This window comes from Larus michahellis, chromosome 10, assembly GCF_964199755.1.
Source record: "Larus michahellis chromosome 10, bLarMic1.1, whole genome shotgun sequence".
NCBI classification, from domain to species: Eukaryota; Metazoa; Chordata; class Aves; order Charadriiformes; family Laridae; genus Larus; species Larus michahellis.
In genome coordinates this window covers 2,560,850-2,578,563 of record NC_133905.1, presented here as the reverse complement: position 1 = coordinate 2,578,563, position 17,714 = coordinate 2,560,850, and the positions used below count along the sequence as shown (strand labels likewise).

The 17,714-nt window shown below is 37.6% G+C and overlaps 1 protein-coding gene across 50 annotated transcripts in view; it reads right to left on the bottom strand.

Annotated features, from left to right (window-relative positions):
• Positions 1-1,366: 1,366 nt before the first annotated feature.
• The window catches only part of SLMAP (sarcolemma associated protein), an 87,694-nt gene continuing 71,346 nt past the window's right edge, over positions 1,367-17,714 (bottom strand). For 28 of the 50 annotated variants that reach the window (XM_074602322.1, XM_074602346.1, XM_074602312.1 and 25 more), the window contains 6 exons: positions 17,013-17,087; positions 12,750-13,070; positions 11,362-11,479; positions 9,631-9,802; positions 8,008-8,142; positions 1,367-3,354 (listed from right to left, as the gene is read on the bottom strand). In XM_074602322.1, coding sequence (XP_074458423.1) covers positions 3,265-3,354; positions 8,008-8,142; positions 9,631-9,802; positions 11,362-11,479; positions 12,750-13,070; positions 17,013-17,087 — 911 coding nt within the window. In that variant the 3' untranslated portion in view covers positions 1,367-3,264. Of the gene's footprint in view, positions 3,355-4,394; positions 4,485-8,007; positions 8,143-9,630; positions 9,803-11,361; positions 11,480-12,749; positions 13,071-17,012; positions 17,088-17,714 lie in introns of all 50 variants that reach the window. The other 22 variants (XM_074602324.1, XM_074602348.1, XM_074602314.1 and 19 more) reach the window with 1 other exon arrangement.

Below are 17,714 nucleotides of genomic sequence, written 5' to 3'. Positions count from 1 at the left end.
CCAGGACAAAACTGAAGAAGTGTTCAGATATTTTATCATATTAGACCTTCCAAATTGAACTAGCTCAAGTAAAGCAACTCTCAGCCTAATTTTTCTCGTTTGAGGAACCTTTTTAAAACCTCAGACTTCAGTGCAAGCTCAGGGCACTTATTTTACAAGTAGACTTCGAGCATCTGACACGTTTGTGAGAAGCTGCTCTCGTTACAGTAACTCCAAGGCTTAGCTAATCAAGCCTCACAACTAAAAAGCAAGAGCCTAAATATGAATGTAAAAGAGCACACACATTTACTACAAACAAATGCAACAAAAACCAGAGGTTTGTGCATGGAGTGCTTGGAAAATAACTCCTCTTGCTGCTTTACTATCAAAGCACTGAAGAACAGCAGCTTCCCAGTTATCCAATCCTTCTCCAGGGATTCTCACAAATGAGTGAACTGTGCATTTTAGCTCATTCTTGATCATTTGGAACATGCAAATGTCAGGAACTCCTGGGAAAGGCACTGTATTAGGGAAGCACAGGTATACTTACAAGCACAAACCCCCATGCAATGTGTACTACGCACCTGTGTCTGCAGGATAAATATGCATACATGCACATAATTAAAAAATTATTAAGTTAGAAATCTTTCTCCTTTAATACAGCCATGTTGGGTCTCAAATTTCAGCTCTCTGATGCTCTAAAGATTTCTGAAAACACTTGTCTTTTATACCAGGACAAACTTATGTCTTGGGCAGCGTTGCTCGGTACGGGGCACCAACTGGCAGCGCAGCCCGCCCCAGCGCTGGTCCCAGGGAGCTCAGCACCTTCCCCACCGCCAGCCAGGAGGGAGCACTGCTCCACCAAGCCCCACTCCACCTCCTCACACCACGACTACATGCTACTGGGAGGGAGGAGGGAACAGAATCTACTGGAAGAGAAACAGTAGCTGTATAGGAGGGACAAATCGGGAGCTGAAGATGCTAAGGAAGAGAGGAGGCAGCATCAGGCCCCCGTCCCCAGGAAGGGTTTTCCACTGCTGCCCCGCTCCCTGTGCCCACTGCTCCTCCAGCGCCACTGCCCCGCCACAGCAACAAGCCGCTCTCAGCTGTGAACGCTTCTTTCCCGCTCCCCCCGACATGGCAATAATGCTCCCAAGCCTTTCATCACGCTCTCCTCCCCCCTTTGCTTTCTGAAAACCACAGCCAGGAGAGAGATCAGCTAGACAAAACCTTAAACCAGTGCAAATGTGAAACACGAGGTAAAAAACAAAGTCTTTTGCTATTACTGGACATGCTGCAGACATTGTGCCTAGTAACTGTGGCAATATCTAGCACAAAAGAAACTTAACATGAATCTTTTGTTTTTAAATGACATTCAACTCATGCATAGGGAGAGTAAAGTTATTTTATTAAATCATGCACATCACGTGTGTTAGTGCAAATAGTTTAATCTGTACTCCAGAAATTCTATTGTATTTTTATATCTTTACAAAATAGATTTAAAACAATTATTTACTTTAAAAAATGTAATTCTGAAGTTAAGCATTTCAGAACAATATTTGCAATAACCTATATACAAGAGGTACTAAGTACCACTGGCATACGAGTGTTCTGTGGTTGGATGGCTTCCTGCAACTGAAAAGGATGAAATGAATGAACTAAATGACAATATTTATTTTCTACAAGTCACTTGTGGACTATTTTTTCCAACTAATAATCCTCCCATTAGCAAATCCCACGTAACTTAAGATAGAACCTTTAATTAAAGGACAATAACCCTTAAAACCTCACAAAGTAAATTATATGCTAAATTTCTATTTAAATATTTAAACTATCTGTCGATTGCCATAACATTTTTTAAAGCCAATTCAATTGCTGAGATTACCTCCCTATTTTGAAGTTTGCTTTAGCAGAGCCATTTTACTTTACCATTCTTTAGCATATTATTTAAGTCTTTAATAAACTTTTTTTGACAGAACTGTTGAGCTGAACAAGACAACTACAGTCTACATTTAATTCAGCACTAACTACAGTGATTCCCACCAAAAGTCAGCAAATAGCAATAGTTATAGTACTTAGATAAGGAAAATAAACTTTGTAATGGGGACCACTGCATCATACTTACAGCCATGTGATGAGGATGCACAAAATTTTACTACCAAATTGAAATCACCTTGACCCGACAATACATCATATTAGGTATATGATTTCAGTTTTGTAGTATTTTATGTATCTTAGATTTATTTTTTTTTTCAGCTAATCACAGACTTACTGTAGCAGTTCTCTTAACAAAGTTACGCCAACAAATGCTTATCTAAAGAGCTTCTCCAGCTCAAGTCAAAAAGTATCAAATGACTGAAAAAATAAATTGATACATGTGGTATGTGAGAAAGTATTCATACTTTTAAAGAACGCATCTCTTTAAATATATGAAATTCAATAAATTACATTCAAACTAAAGTTAACGTAAGTTGAATCACTGCACTATGTCCATCAAATGACCAAGTACTTGCTCCCAGAAATACCTCAGTTCACTCAAGAACACACACATGCTTACACTCGCACACGCGCACACGAAATACTCTAGGCTGGTCTTCACCATCAATATCTCTGTCTCTTTAAGGCTGGACATGAATTGTGTTTATTTCCAAAAATCATTAATAAAGCAATCCTTATCAAAGAAAAATACGCTTCCTTCGAAAGGCGTGGTAAGAGAAGTTTTCTTAAGTCTTGTTCCCAACAGCTCAGTGACTAACAGCAAGTAAAATGGTATAGTAGTTGTTTTTTTTTTCAAAAAAAAAAAACCAACAAAACTAAACAAAGCAAAATCGTACTGAAAGGCACTGAGCACACTGCATCTGTTTTCCAAGTATCTGCAAGGTTACTTGGCTTGGGTGTCCAAATCAGAAATGTGTTTTTCCTTTTAAATCTGGCAATCAGATTCTAAAGTAAGCGTCCACAACCCTAGCCATTATAAATAATTTGGTACCAAGAAGCCTACTTTAGGCCACCATTATAGTATTCAGAATCCCAACGTACTAATTTAAAACTTGCATGAAATTGTAAGCAAAAATATTGCTCACAGTATGATGAATCACAATTTTATTCCCTCTTTATAGACAGATACATTTTATACAGTTTAAAGCAAATGACCCTACTGCTGTTCTCGCGCAGAGCTGTGCTGTATTAAGAGGTAAAAAGGAAGAGAATTAATCTGTTTTCCCTCAGTATATGAATGTTGCCAGCTTCTAAAGGGAGGACGGTGTATGGATTCAACAACAGTTCTCATGGAGAAGCTCTGGTTAGGCCTGGGTACAGCACGACGGCTGTTACAGCAACCAAAGCTGCCATCACAGGCATCCAAGGCCATTGTCTCTGTGTGGAGAGAAAAAAAAAATCAATATCATATTTGTTCTAATTCATACTAACCAGTTTACCCCGTGGTTCCTGCAAGTCCTGAGTACCTGTTGGTAGGCATCCCTAGACCGTTACCCACGAGCCCTGCCGCAGGCTAGCCCTGACTTAGAGCATCACAGTAAACCGTGTTTCTCTAGCAAAGGCAACTCCACGACTCTTCGTGACTGCGGATCGTCAGGAGAACTTTGGGCAGTCCCGTATTTCCAGCTTCATTACTGCACGCACCTCAAAGGAATCTGCTATTAAACACGTGAGGGCTTAAGATGTTTAAAACATCGCTTGTGCCAAGTAATCGCAAGACACAGGTTTATGCAGTACTGGCATCTTTAGCTTTTGAAACTTTAAATACAGGTCTATGAAGTTAGCTTGTAGCAGATCCTAACATAATTTCAAACAGATTGTCACAACATTTAATGACAAGAATAGCATTTTAAGAGGAGGACAGTGAGAGACGTTAGAGAAAATGCAAGCTGAGAGTTCAGGATACAAACCAACCACCTATTTCTCATCTTGTCTCTTTTTCCATCTTCTTCATAGCAACAGTGAGAAAAATTAAAGTGTTTAGAGCCAGAGAGGAATTTCTTAGTCCATAAACAGGAACCAAAGCTTGTCGATTTTTATTGTTATTTAGAGGCAAACTCTTCATTTTCCACAGTTAATTAAGCAATTAAGTTCTCTTACAGGCCCTAGCACCGCAGCATTGTGCAAAAGGTAGCCCATTTGCTAAAGACAAACTGAGACCAAGTTAGAAGAGGCACATTCAGAACCGGTTAGAACGAAATTCATTGTTAGAATTAAAGAAATCACACAGATGTTAAATGATTAGTTGATTGCTCAGCTCATCAGTATCAACAGAATGGCATATTAAATGAAGGGTTTGCTTCAGGTAAAAAAAAAAAAAATACCTGTGAGCATTTCACCATGCACTATTTTATACAGAAATGGCACAAACAGGTGAGAGGGACAAACATACATCGACTGAACAGTAGTGCTTGTACCTTTCGCTACCACAATGGGCCGTAACACCAATACAGGAAAGCCAGGATTAGGCCGATGAATACGGCTGGGACGGGTTGTAATATGGAAGGCTAAAGAAGGGAAGGGATATTAAAAATCACTTTGTGCTATAAATCAATCAGGTAAAGATGATTTAGAGAGGGGGGAAATAAGTCAGTGAGTTTTGTTTTAATCGAAATGTATTAAAGACATCTAACACAATACAGCATGATCTAATCTGGTATACAAGTTAGTACACCGTTCTACTCAAATGAACAGGGATGTTTAAAATTAAAGGGAAGTAAGCAGAAAATGTTCTAAGAAACCTCTTGCAACAACTTGGAATTTAGCACTTGGAAACAATACAAATCTTAAACTGATTTGCCTGTATCTTACTCATAGTTGGTTTTAGCTTTTTTAAGTGACAGGAAATCCCATCTGGATTCCTTAAGGCAGAAAGACTCACACCAGATATTGAATTTTTCAGCTACTTCTTCATTCCTTGCAAGTTAGCCTTTCCCATTTTCCATCACCAGCCTCCAGGAAAATCAATCTTTTTCCTCCATCAGTGAATCAATTACAACTATGTCCACAGGCAAACCCCGCAGTTCAGACATTTCCGTGAGATTGTAACATGACTGTACAATCAACACGGAGTTACTTGAAAGCAGGGAAGTACGTTCCTATTAGAGACACCACAAAGATCAGCATCTCTGGCAGGTCATCAGCCTTGGCACCAAATGCAATCCTGAAAAATCGATCAAATGCCACAGCTGGGCCAAACTACCAGCTGGCAGGATTGCAGGGTTCATTGAGCTTATGGCCTCGTTAGAACCACCTACATTCAATTACCTGTAAACTACTCCACATTCTAGATGGGCAGCCTCTATGCTTAATATGATAAATTAAAAGCAAAAAAGGACCTAATTCCTTTTTAAGCTGTCCTTGGAAGACGCCTGCTTTCTCTGTATCCTAGCCTATATATTCGTGCACACACACAGACACACAGAGGTTAAGTTCAAACCATGCTAAATATTTCCTTAAAAACTTTTTTTGTGCTGAAGCCACCTTGATTTTGTTCAGTCAAATAAATAAATAAATAAATTCATGCTTGAAGACTTTCTAAAACGTTGTGATTCATAAATAAAATCTCATCCTGTTATGAATTTGTACAAGTCAATCATAGAACCTCCAATATGGTTCAAAACAGGAATCTTAAGAGGTATTCTAGTCTCTGCCATTCGATTCAAATTTGTTTTAATCAAGGCAAATATTTAATAGACAAATTATATGTAACTATTATGGTCATTTTCATGCAGGATTATTTTTGTGTCGTTGGTGCCACAAATCAGAGTGCCACCTTCCCACAGAAAGCATGTTGGTAGAAATAATCACAGCAGTGTTCAAAAAAGTGCCAGAAGTTTAAGTCAACCAGAGCAGCTAATGTTCTCAAACCAGTCACATACACAAATCTGTCATATAAAGCGCATCAGGAAATAATCAGTGACTATAAGCATGCAAGCACAAGTAGTACGCCACACACTGCTAAGCGTTTCAGAACACACCACTTTTTTTTTTAAAGTAAAACTTAAGTATAAAAACTTAGTATGTAAATGATATCCCAAATGGAGTACAGTAGCCTTGTCTTTTCTATCATTTGATAGTTCACTGAGCAATTCTATGGATTTTTTTATTATTTCTTAAATTTTTTTTTAACTTTTAAAGGCATACGCATTTATGGCTGTGGTATCTTGGTAAATGAAACAGATGATAAATATCCACCACATTGAATGAAATTGCCTCCAAACGATTAAGTCTTCCCCTTCACGAACTTATCTCCTTATTGTTGAGGAGCATTTAACTAGGTGCTTCATCAAAAACGTGCATCTTGTATCAGCATATGAAGATATGCAAACTCAGATACTGATGGGCTGCAAAAGGGAACAAATCCCACAGCGGGAAGTCACTGTCTGTGGGATGCTGTCCTCGGAAATGAAGTAGCAGATAACGATTCAAGCATAAGGGGACAACAGCACTTGAAAATTTGACCTTGGAACTCAGCCCAGTATCCATGATGCTTCAAATAACCCACAAGACAGGCGTGTTTTACATTACTCACTGTGAGTAATGCTTGCTTGCACAGCAAGTTTGTCCTGCAGGTCCTTATATAGTTGGATGCTCTTCACCATACCCTGACCTCCAGGCTTCAACTGTCATAACTAAATCCTCCTCTGGAAGCAGATTTTGGCAACTGCTGTGGTTCCTGATTTTATATAAATACTCACCTCAAATTCTTCCTAAAGGTTCCCTTACCTTACAAGCTTTTCCACTTTTATCAGATGCTCCAACTCCCTTCACAGTATTTCTTCCCTCTACTATCCCCCTTTTTCCACGGATCATTTAATCCTGAGGTTAATGTTTTTAACAGAGCAGAAAATCTCACATTCACAACTATTTATTCAGTGTGATCTCTTCTACTAGAATTGGAGGGTTTTGGTTTGTTTGGTTTTGATTTCTGACTACTTTAGTAACTCAATATTATCTGAGCATCCCAGAAGAATTCTAAGCAGGGAGCAGGTTCCACGAGAATTACAGCATCATATTCCTGAAAATATGGTTGAAAAAAGCGAGAAGGGCTTTGAATTCTTTACATCTTCGACAGCTCTACTATGTTAGAGGTTTACATTCGGTAATGGGCTACGGCAAGAGTGTTCACACAAGCTTTGGGCATCTAGCAGCCAGATTATTTTTGAGGATGGTATCTGTAAAACTTTCTCCATAGTCAGAGAAGCAGTTTCCTAAAAGGCTATTACAGAGCATCCATTATCCTCCTGGTTTGTACTGTCCGCTACTGGAGTTTTTCACCCTACACTGATCATAGAGGCATTCCAGGAAGACAATAAACCAGCCATCCCAGCGTAGTAAGGAATCTCAAAGTAAGGCCATGACCACCTTATAACGTGTCTGACACACCCTTAACATCTGGAGGATTTCAGAAGTCTCAATATAAAAAAAAAAGTTGTCCTTAGCTGTAAACTCAATTCTAATGATACAACTCTCAAATTAATTTTGAAAAGAAAAGAATATTTTCATTAGTGAATAGAAAGGACAGTTCAACTGCACTGTTTAAAGCATGAGCTGATCAGGGATAACCACCATTAAGAAGCATGAGCAAGAGTAAGGAGGGAACATCCATTGTAATAAACACTAACAGAATAAAACCATCTTGAAAAAGGTTGCTTAATTTATTTGGATCCGGGTTTCTCAGCTTTTACCCATGTATCGTTCTCTGAAATTAAAAAGTTTTGCTTAGTTCTGGTTCAGTAGTATTTAAAACGGAAGTTTTCAAGAGAGCAGATATCTAAGACTATAGTTAAAACTGTCACACAGCTGGGAATTTAACTTGCACACGTAATTGTAACCGTGCAACGACCTGCAAATTTGCACAGGTAGCACCAGAAGGGAATTTTGCATATGATATGGTACACAGCCCTTTTTTTCCCTTTTTGTTTTTTAAAGTCTGTCCTTTTTCTATTTGACACTTACATATTCCCTCAATCAACAGAATTGCCAGTGTCATAACTTGAGTTCCCCAAATATTTTGTACAGACTTACGTTGTTTCCTTTTTCTTGTAGCAGCTTCAGGTTTTCTTTACATTGTTTGAGTTCTTCTGTGAGTGACTGATTTTCTTGTTCAGCCACCTCATACTTCGCCTTCAGCTCCGAGAGCAGAGTCTGTGTTCTTTCATACTAAAGACAAAGAGAAAACAGTCTGCAGAAAACAGTCTGGACACCCAACACGTGCTTACGTTTGCTTAGCACATGGCTTCCTTTCCTCTCATCTGCCCACAGTAACTCGCCTTGGATCAGTGCTCCCTCTTTCCATAAAAGCAGGGTAGAAAAATCTTAGTTTAGACTTTCTTTTTTTTCTAAATTAAGATTTTTGTCCCTGATTTTGAAGGGCTAGGATTACTAAAACCAAGGAAACATGAAGAAAGAGTTAGGCCTTAATTCATCTCTCCTACCAAACAACTACATATTACCTTATAGGAAAGGATAGTAAAAACTATGAAGACAAAACAAGAAACAGGGGAACACGGAGTCCTTTATGTTTAAATAGTGATCTTACACCTAGGCTATAGTTTAAATACCTACACCAATCAAATAAGTGCAAAAATCAACATTATGTATGAATTAAATCAAACCCTCTTCCCACACAGCAAACTCAAATGTAAGGGTAAGAAAGGCATTAAAAAATTACTACGCCTTATTGCTATCATGCCATAATCGTCAGTGGGGGTCAAGTGCAAACAATATTGTGTGAATGTGTCCCATATTCCTACAGCACGGGCAGTTTCTCCTTTTTCAAACTCACATTCCGTTTTCCTACGGATCACAAGCTCTCTAGTAGTCCTCATGACAGGGATTAACAAGGGCAGAACTCATGACTTTCAGTACTGGCCTTTACCACAAATTAAGGGATCAGGCATCTTTACGAGTGCATTCGATTACAAAGCCACAGACTAACATGAGTGGGTTTTTCAAATTCTGAAAATGGTAAGGAACGTGGCATGGACGAATTAATGCCAGAGCAAGGCAAAGGACTGCAAAAGAAACTAACAGCAGTGACGGGGGAAAACTTTAGTCAAAATGCTCATAAGAGAAAGCAAGTAATTGTTGGAGGCTACAGCTTTCTTCCAGACATCATCTTCAGAGCCCAGACAGATGAAATATGTGCTCAAAATGCTCCCTGTTCCTTCTGTACTTACTAATTATCTTCAGCAGCCTAGAGATCCAGTAAGATTAATGAAGACCTTTGTAAAGAATGTGTAGTTCCGTTGTCAAATAAGAGTTTAAAGCTAACTAGGAAGATCATGTTGACTAAAAAGAATTAATTTTGCTTCATAAAAGTTAATGAAACTCTATACCACGATGTTCAGGAAGACTCTGAATAAGGATTTACCTACCTGAACAGCTTAAAATTAAATTCACTAAGGTAATGCATGGAAGTAAACTTTAGGAAGTTCCCAAAACACACACAAATAATTTTGTCTGAAATCTTCCTTTTTTGATTTAATGCCCAGCTTATCTATTACTAGCTACCATAAAAGTACTCATAATAAAAGTATGAAAAACTTTAATTTCTAGAACTCTTACATTTTTCCTTTTCTTTTAGCTTAAAAGTCAAAGTCATCGGGCATCATATTCTCTCAAAACAGAAATAAAGTTTTCCGTTACCTCTTTCTGAACATCTTTTGCTTGGCTCTCAGCTTCACTGAGTTGGCTTTTTAGACTAGCTGCATCCCGCTGATGTTTTTCTCTCAAAGATCCCATCTGAGTTTCAAGTTCCTTTCGAGACATTTCGAGAACACTTATATCGCTGGTCAGCGCTAAACTCTGCTTCTGAGAGCTGAAAAACAGAATCCAATTGATTCCTCATGTGTTTTAAATTTAAAGAAACAAGAGATTTTTTTTTAAAGCACTTTTCATCCTCCAAAGCTTCACACATTATTTTCATTTAATACGGAAGTAACAGCTTAGAGCAATCGTAGAAGTGCAGATCACCATTGTCTCCCTATACAGAGCACGGACACAAAAGGCCGGCCGTAGTTTTGCTTTTAAATATATACGCACAGCTTAGTGTGTATAATTAATTATAAGATATAATTTAAATAATTTATAATTAATAATTTTTATTTTATTTGTTATTATTTGCTCAGTATTTATTATATACTCCAAAGTATTTTGAAACAAATTTGTAGTGAGAAGTCTGTCCAAGATTGTTAGAAGTATTTTACTTATTTACACACATGCTTCTTTGCTTACTCCAGTTGTATAAGCTAATAGCTAGTATATTCTTCAAGTGTTTAGTAGAGTTGTGTAACAGTCCCAGAAAGCTCTAAATTAAGCCATTAAGAACTTCAGTGTAATAACCAAGTAGTGTTGATTCGCGCCTGTGCAAGGCAGAAGCAAAAATGAGGGAGAGATCTTGCATAACCCCATTATGCAAATCCTGTATTTGCTCATGTGAACTTACGTATGAAAAAATACAAGTGGAAATCAGGGCATGATGGAACAAAAAAGAAAGGTTTGATTCCTGTAAAATAACACATTACTTCTAGAAATGTTTTACTGCAGGAAATTTCCACTTTTTCCAATCAGATCTTACAACTGTGAGGAAGCCAGAAGAAAAAAAAAAACCAAAACCCAGGTATCTAGGCGCAATGGTAAAATTCACATCTCGAATAAAACTGCTGTCCCATATTTACTTTGTTAATTAAATTCTAATACCTGAAACCAAACAACAACACAATAATGGTAGGAGGAGGAATAAGAAGGGGAGTTGCTTCCAGGCAGAGTATTTAGATAGCCTTTAGAATGTCATCTTCAAAAAGCAAAAGAAATACAGTAAAAGACACACTCCTGCACCCTAAAATCCCTCCCAAAAGATATTATGGTGCTTGTGATAAAATAATTTGTATTTTTCTGTTAAGCAAAACATGACATATAATACTGTCCATCATTACTATTTATAATGTGACACGCTTCCATGAGACACCAGACTATCTGAGAATCATTTTCCAACCCTGAATGCTGAGAAAATTTTAGGTTAGGAAATCCCTGTCATTTATCATCTTTTTAAATAGAAGGATAACTGTTAAGTCTAAACACTTTCACAATGCACACTTCCAAAGTTCTTATTAAAAGCAGCAAAGTAAGTCAGGTTACCTTATGACGATATAACATGACTGATAAGCAATACAGAAGCATTTGCAAAATAGAAAAAAATACCTTAATGTAACAATTTGGCATGAAAGCGTGCTCTGCGCAAATACTATGATATAAATAAAATTTCAACACATTAAAACACCATTAGACATTAGTACCGTTTTGGGGAATAAAAAAACAACAGAAAACCCCTCTTCAGCTACTGTGATGCATTCCTAGACAAACCCACTGTGCCCTTACCTAGAAAGCTCCTTCTCTTGTCGCTGAAGTTCAGACGTAAGCGAAGTATTTTCCTTCCTTAGTGTAACACATTCGGCTTCCAGAGCACTCCACTCTGCCTTCAACTTTTCAAGTTCACCTGCAATGAATAAAATTTAATTGAATTGAGTAAAATGATTTCATGACTGCTTCAAGTATCGCTAGCTAATAAATGGAGGAAAAGCTGGTATAGTCGTAAATCTCAAATATATTTGATTATAATCAAGTCACATGAATTTTCTCACAAGCACCTATAAGACATTATCGTATCTTCTACTGTTATGAGGTTTGTGAGCCATTAAACAAGCTACTGCTTTTTTTTATGCAAGCTTTTTCTAAGGCACAGAGGAGTAGAAAACAGTCTGTTTACGGGTCTACTCTAGTATTTCAGAAACAGTGACAGGAAAGCGTATTTGAAGAAAATCTCCCAGACTTGAAAATAGCACACAACTAGAATCACTAGTTACCATGCCTCTGCTACAAGGAACAGAATGTTTAAAGCAATAACTAAGGGCGAAAACAATACCTTTGAAATAAATCAGTCCCTGGTAAAATAGATAAAAATCAATGTTACACAGGTCTTAGCAACACAATGACAGAGACTGGTGTCTCAACTAGAAAAAGGCTTCTCTGGCAACTTCAGATTAACTGATTCAGAATTAAAGCATATTTTACATATGCCAGTTTCTCTGTGACATGGTCAAAGTTTCAGTACGAGCTCTTGAACTCTATTAGCAGATTCTCCAAGGGCTGAAGCGATGGGCCTGGAGCAGTGGCCCTCAAGCAGCCCTCCTGAGAGGTGGGTGCATTACAGGTGAAGTGAAACACAAACGAATGAGCCCAGGAGCAGCCCTATGCTGGCTCAGCACAACGCATTTGTACATCTCCACATTATGCGTCCAGAATAAAGCTTTACGTTTATTAACATTTTTATGTTAAAAATGAGATAATCAACAATTTTATCAAGCCACAAAATACAGTTGTGTCTCGCGTGAAGCTACGCATTTATGGGCTTAAGTTCTACAGAAGGTACACAAATCCTTTTGGAAATCTGCGTCAGTATCAATCCCCCAAACAGTAGAAGTTCTCCATCTTTTCTAAGTGGAATTGTAGTTGGTCTACTTTTAATATCAAAGAGTACCTAAGCTAATTTAGGCACAATTGACAAGCTACTATTTAAGGAAGTATACGAATCAGCTTTTCTAACACTACAAGCCTTGATATATGTATATAAATACACATGTACATATATAGACACAGTAAACGTCTACAGAGAGACAAACAAACGGTGATTTGAATAACTGACATTCATCAGACTGCGAAGGATGCTACTGTTAGCACTGGTCCGCAACATCCTTTTAAACAAGCACCTTTTAAGCGAGTAGCCTCTTCCTTCTGCTGATCCTCACACTGCTGACATCTGAGCTGAAAGCTGGCTTGCAGACTGACAATTTCTTTTTCGTAATCTGAGGCATCTTTCCGCCACCGTTCGAGTTCCGCTCGCACTGTTTGCAGCTCATTTTGCAACGCAGAAATATCTGTATCTCGATCTGATGCTGCTTTTTCCGCAACTTGTTGAAGTGACAGAATCTCATTTTGAGCACTGACTAGTTCATTGCGAGTGCTTGAGATTTCACTCTCCTTTTCCTCACGAAGATTCTCAATATCTTCTTGCAATCTTCGCAACTGAGCTGGAAAGCATACATTAATGTTAATATTTTTAAAAACTGTATTTACAGGAAATCTAAAACGCATAACTCCCTTTTTCAACTTGTTGATGTTTAAATGGACTAAAGAATCCTAATGCAATTGGAAAAGGTATTAATCTTATCAAATGCTGTACCCTTAAAGAGACACGTATGTGAGGTTGTGTATTACAGAGAGTCAAAGGAAATAGAATTACAGTTGGACAAAGCTTTCTTAGACAGGGTTGTGTTTCGTGTTGGATACTATAGCAACTCTCCAAAATCCGAAACCAAGATTTAGATCCAACTTCACTGCAAGCAAAACACGTATTATAGGAAAAGGACACTGTGGGGATCGGAGACAAGAGGAAAAGCAAGAAAGCTTCTGTGACAAGCCAAACAGTTGGCAAAGCGACACGGGAAATGTTTGCCTCGTCAGCAGTTAACTTCTGATGTCTATAAATATTTGAGGCACAGAGTCTAATTTCTACTCCAGTCTCAACATGTAGTAAAGGAAATAAAAATTACTTCTTTGCATAAGGCCTTTTTCAAAGTGCATGATTAATTTTGAATTGAAAGGGACAGCTGCACCGAATATCCTGAACTATAAGTCATCCTTTAGCATTTACAGTTTACTGTAAACGTGCAGCAGTCACACACACACACAAGGTTATTTCAGATTGCTGTACGAAGCAAACCTAAATTATTCCCATTCAAAACTGTTTCATTACTAAACACGTCTCTTCTCTGAGCACAACTATTTTTCATAAACACACATGTGAATAGAATCCAGTGCAAACAGTTGGAAAAAAAAAAGTACAGTACAGAGGAAAGGGAAGCATGAAAGAACGAACAAAATTATAGTTAAAACCCTGACTGATGGAACCAAAGTGCTTAATTTGCTCAGTGCTTTTGTTTGGCTTTTTGAAGAACACATACCAAAGTTCACATGCATTTCATTGATTTTTAACATGGAAAAACACAATTACCAAGTTAATGAAGAATAGCTCTGAGAAGAAAAGTGTTAAGTTCTCAACATCACTTGAAAACCTAATATAAGATACTGCAGATGGTCAGAATTACACGTTTAAAGTTACATGTTTCAGACGCACAGGGCAAAAAAAGGACAGTGTAAAGCACAGGGAAGACAACCAAGGTTGAGTAACCCTCATAGATGTCTTGTATTTATTTTTGTTCCCTCAATCTATTATAGAAGATGACAGGGAGAATGTGAGCGAGTCGCGCCATAAACTGACATAGCATAAGAACTACTCAAGAGAGACTTGCACTTTCATGACGACTGCATTTGATGCTTTTCAGTAGCTGCAGATGCCGTAATATCGGTAGAATTCATATGCAGGTACCAACTAGAAACTTTTTGTTAGCTGATGCCCAGTGAAGAAAAATGCAACTTCCCCCCCCCCCCCCACCTTCTCCAAACAGGCTCCAGCAGGACATTCAGCTCATTAGATAAACTACAGAACTTACAAGTTACCTAATTCCACACTCTGGAGGAAAAAGACAGTATGGGGAAAAAGCATGATAGTTACTCTATACTGTAATAGATAAGAGCTGTTATAGACAACAGTAAGTTAGATTTCACAGCAATTCTGTGTAAGATGAAATGGCTTCTCTTCCATAACAAAGACAGTCACAGCATGATGGATTTTTAAATAGATGTGAGCAACAGGAGGCTTACTGCCACCTCAGTTGTTTGGAAATAGTTTCTAGAGGCTTACACTAAGAGAACAGCAAACAAAGTAGTAGATGAGAACAAGCTGACAGTAAAACACCACATTAAACATTAACAATTGCCCTTCCACATATCCTGACGTTAGAAGCCTCGAACCTACCAAACCAATATGCTAGGAAGCCACACGTTTCTAAACCACTGAGAATTACGACTTGCTAACACAGCAAGTGCTCATTAATGAGCAAAGGAGTAAGTTTTTTCAAACTATATCTTCTTGATATTATTTTCTTTATCAAGCCAACCTAAATTCCTGCTTCTCAGTAATGGCAGTATTTCAACGAAATGTGTTTTTTTCCTGCCGTCTGTATTGTTGCTGAACAACTCTCCCTTTAAATGTTCAGGTGTGAAAACAAGCATGGTGTAACTGAAAATCCAAAACACGTAACAAGCGCTTCTGAAGTTTGGTGGAATTGTAGAAATAATTTACGAAGAAAAATTACCACCAAGAATATTGGAATGGTTTCTGAAGTATTCCAGTGCTTCAGAATTCAGGGCAATTAGAAAGAAAACTTCCATTACACCTCTTACTTAAGTAAGCCATTACCTCATCTAAACTGAACGTGTCTTTTTTTTTTTTTTAAGTAAGTAATGACAAGTTACTTGAATTTCCTTGCTTTACCTATCTGTTCATCTAAAGAACACATGTAAAGACAGGATCTCAGTTGTTTTTGTGGCACCTTCTCTTCCCTATGACAAAGATACAAAGCCATGTAGCACTGGCTGGTGTAAAACATTGATTCCATGAAAATCCTTTAAGAAATGTTACTGCATGAAGCCGCCAGGATTTTTTTTCTCCACTACAGTTTGTAGAGGCTGCCAAGAGAGAATCCTGACATCTTGATAACTTTTCTCAAGTTGTGAGATGTGTCACACCCTAAAAGTTTGGGAAGCAGCAAGCATACAGCGAACAGCAGAAGATCCTCAACTACCACGGAGAAAGAGGAGGAGGAAGCGTAAACAAGACCTCGCTCCTGAAGGGTTCAGGAGACAAAGAGTAATCTTCAAGAGTAATCTTGAAGTTACATTTGGCTCTGTCAAGCTTCTACTTGAAATCTTTTTTTTCCCTCTCAAAAAAAAAAGAGAATTATTTTTTCTGCATAGAAGTAACTATCAAATCTTCATTTCTAACTTTTTCTACAGCAATTCTTTACTTGCAGAATTTTCATTATTAGCAGGACAAGATTCAAAATTAAATTGCTCTTCTTGTTCTGAAGATGAGTATTGCATAAGCCTCTCTTTTTTGCAGGAGCAATGGCAGAAGATGTAAATATTCTTTGCTTTCATATAAACCAGTGCTATTACATAAGCTGCTCAGTGTAACTGGTATACGACAAGTACCACACTCCACAAAAAATTACTGTCCATAAAGTAATTTGGTAAAGCTGTCTTGAATTCCTAAGAAAGTGAGGATTGTCAGACCATCCACCTGTCTGCTCCTCTGCCTTCCAACCATTTTTCAGTCCAAACCAAATGATACGCTGACAAAGGTACCAAGGTACGAAGCTCCTACAAGTTTCATAAGAACCAATGGCTGAGTAGATGTTCAAACTAACGCCTGCTCTAAGGAAGAGTCATAACAGAACCCTGATTGATTTTAAGGCTAAACAGCTTCTTGACCAATGAGCTCACTCACGTGCACAGGCTGACAAGTTAACGTGATACAGCATACGTGACACGAGTTACATCCTGTTATCATTATTTTGGACTGAAAAAAAGCATGATCCGTCATACTTTCTTTTCGAAATAGCACAGATGGTGTCTCTATTGCAGAAATTTTACTGCATGTCCTGAGGTTGGATGCAGATCTGGAGTGATAAAATTATTTAAGAGGATTCTACCAATGAAGTGAAGAGACCGAGTAGCACAAAAAATAGACTAAACCTTCTGAGTGCTCTGAAGATAAATAGTCACAGTAAGAATCCCTGGATCATTCAAAGCTGAGGAAGACTGAAGAGAGAGAAAGCAGAAGAGACATCTGCTACAGACGTCTTCAGCTTTTTCTTAGTTATGATTAGAACCAGAGGAATTGACAGGAAACATCTCACAATATAATTCAAAGATACAGTGAAAGAAATCAGATTTAAAACATAAACACAATTAAAATTTTCCTTTATTAGCTCTTATGATGCCACAGAAACAGCCAAAGCCATATATTTTCCCCTAAAAGAGTGGGGTAAAAAAAAATAATTTCCTACCTTGCAGAACATTTATTTGCTTGTTCGATTCTTCAACTTGCACTCGATATGCTTTTCTCTCTTCTTCCAATAGCGCTATAAATGGAAGTGAAAATGCACCCCAAAATTTTTGTTAGTAAGAAGTATTTCAGCTGCGTAATTAATTTTAGTTACAACTTCCCCTTAAACTGAAAAGATTAAAACAATCGTATTATTTCAGTAAGTTATCAAAGCTAGTAACTGTGTAAGTAGTTTAATAAAAAGTTAATATTAAGACATCATTCCATTATTGTGGTAGTATTACGATTAATTTGAAATTAATATAATCTGTTGCCTGATCCAAAAACTCCACGTGTGCTAAATGCAAACTGGTTTGGGAAGAGAAAAAAAAAGCTGTAAATGTAGCCCTTAGGGAACAGTGACCAATATGCAATTAAACTGGACTATACTATTTCCTGTCAAAAACAACCTACGGTTTTCTGAGGATAATGATACAGTGACACATCTGATGGGGTGATCTAAAGAACTACCACTGAATACATTACATTATGTGCATTATCTGACTGAAATACAGGTTAATCGGTATCTGTAGATGAATATATTTTGCAAGGATGAAATATACAGAGTTCGTGTATGTATTCAATACTACGAAAAGATTTTTGGTTTATCTTGAACATAAAAGTCAGAGCTCAATCAGACTGTATATGAAGTTTAGAAAAAAAA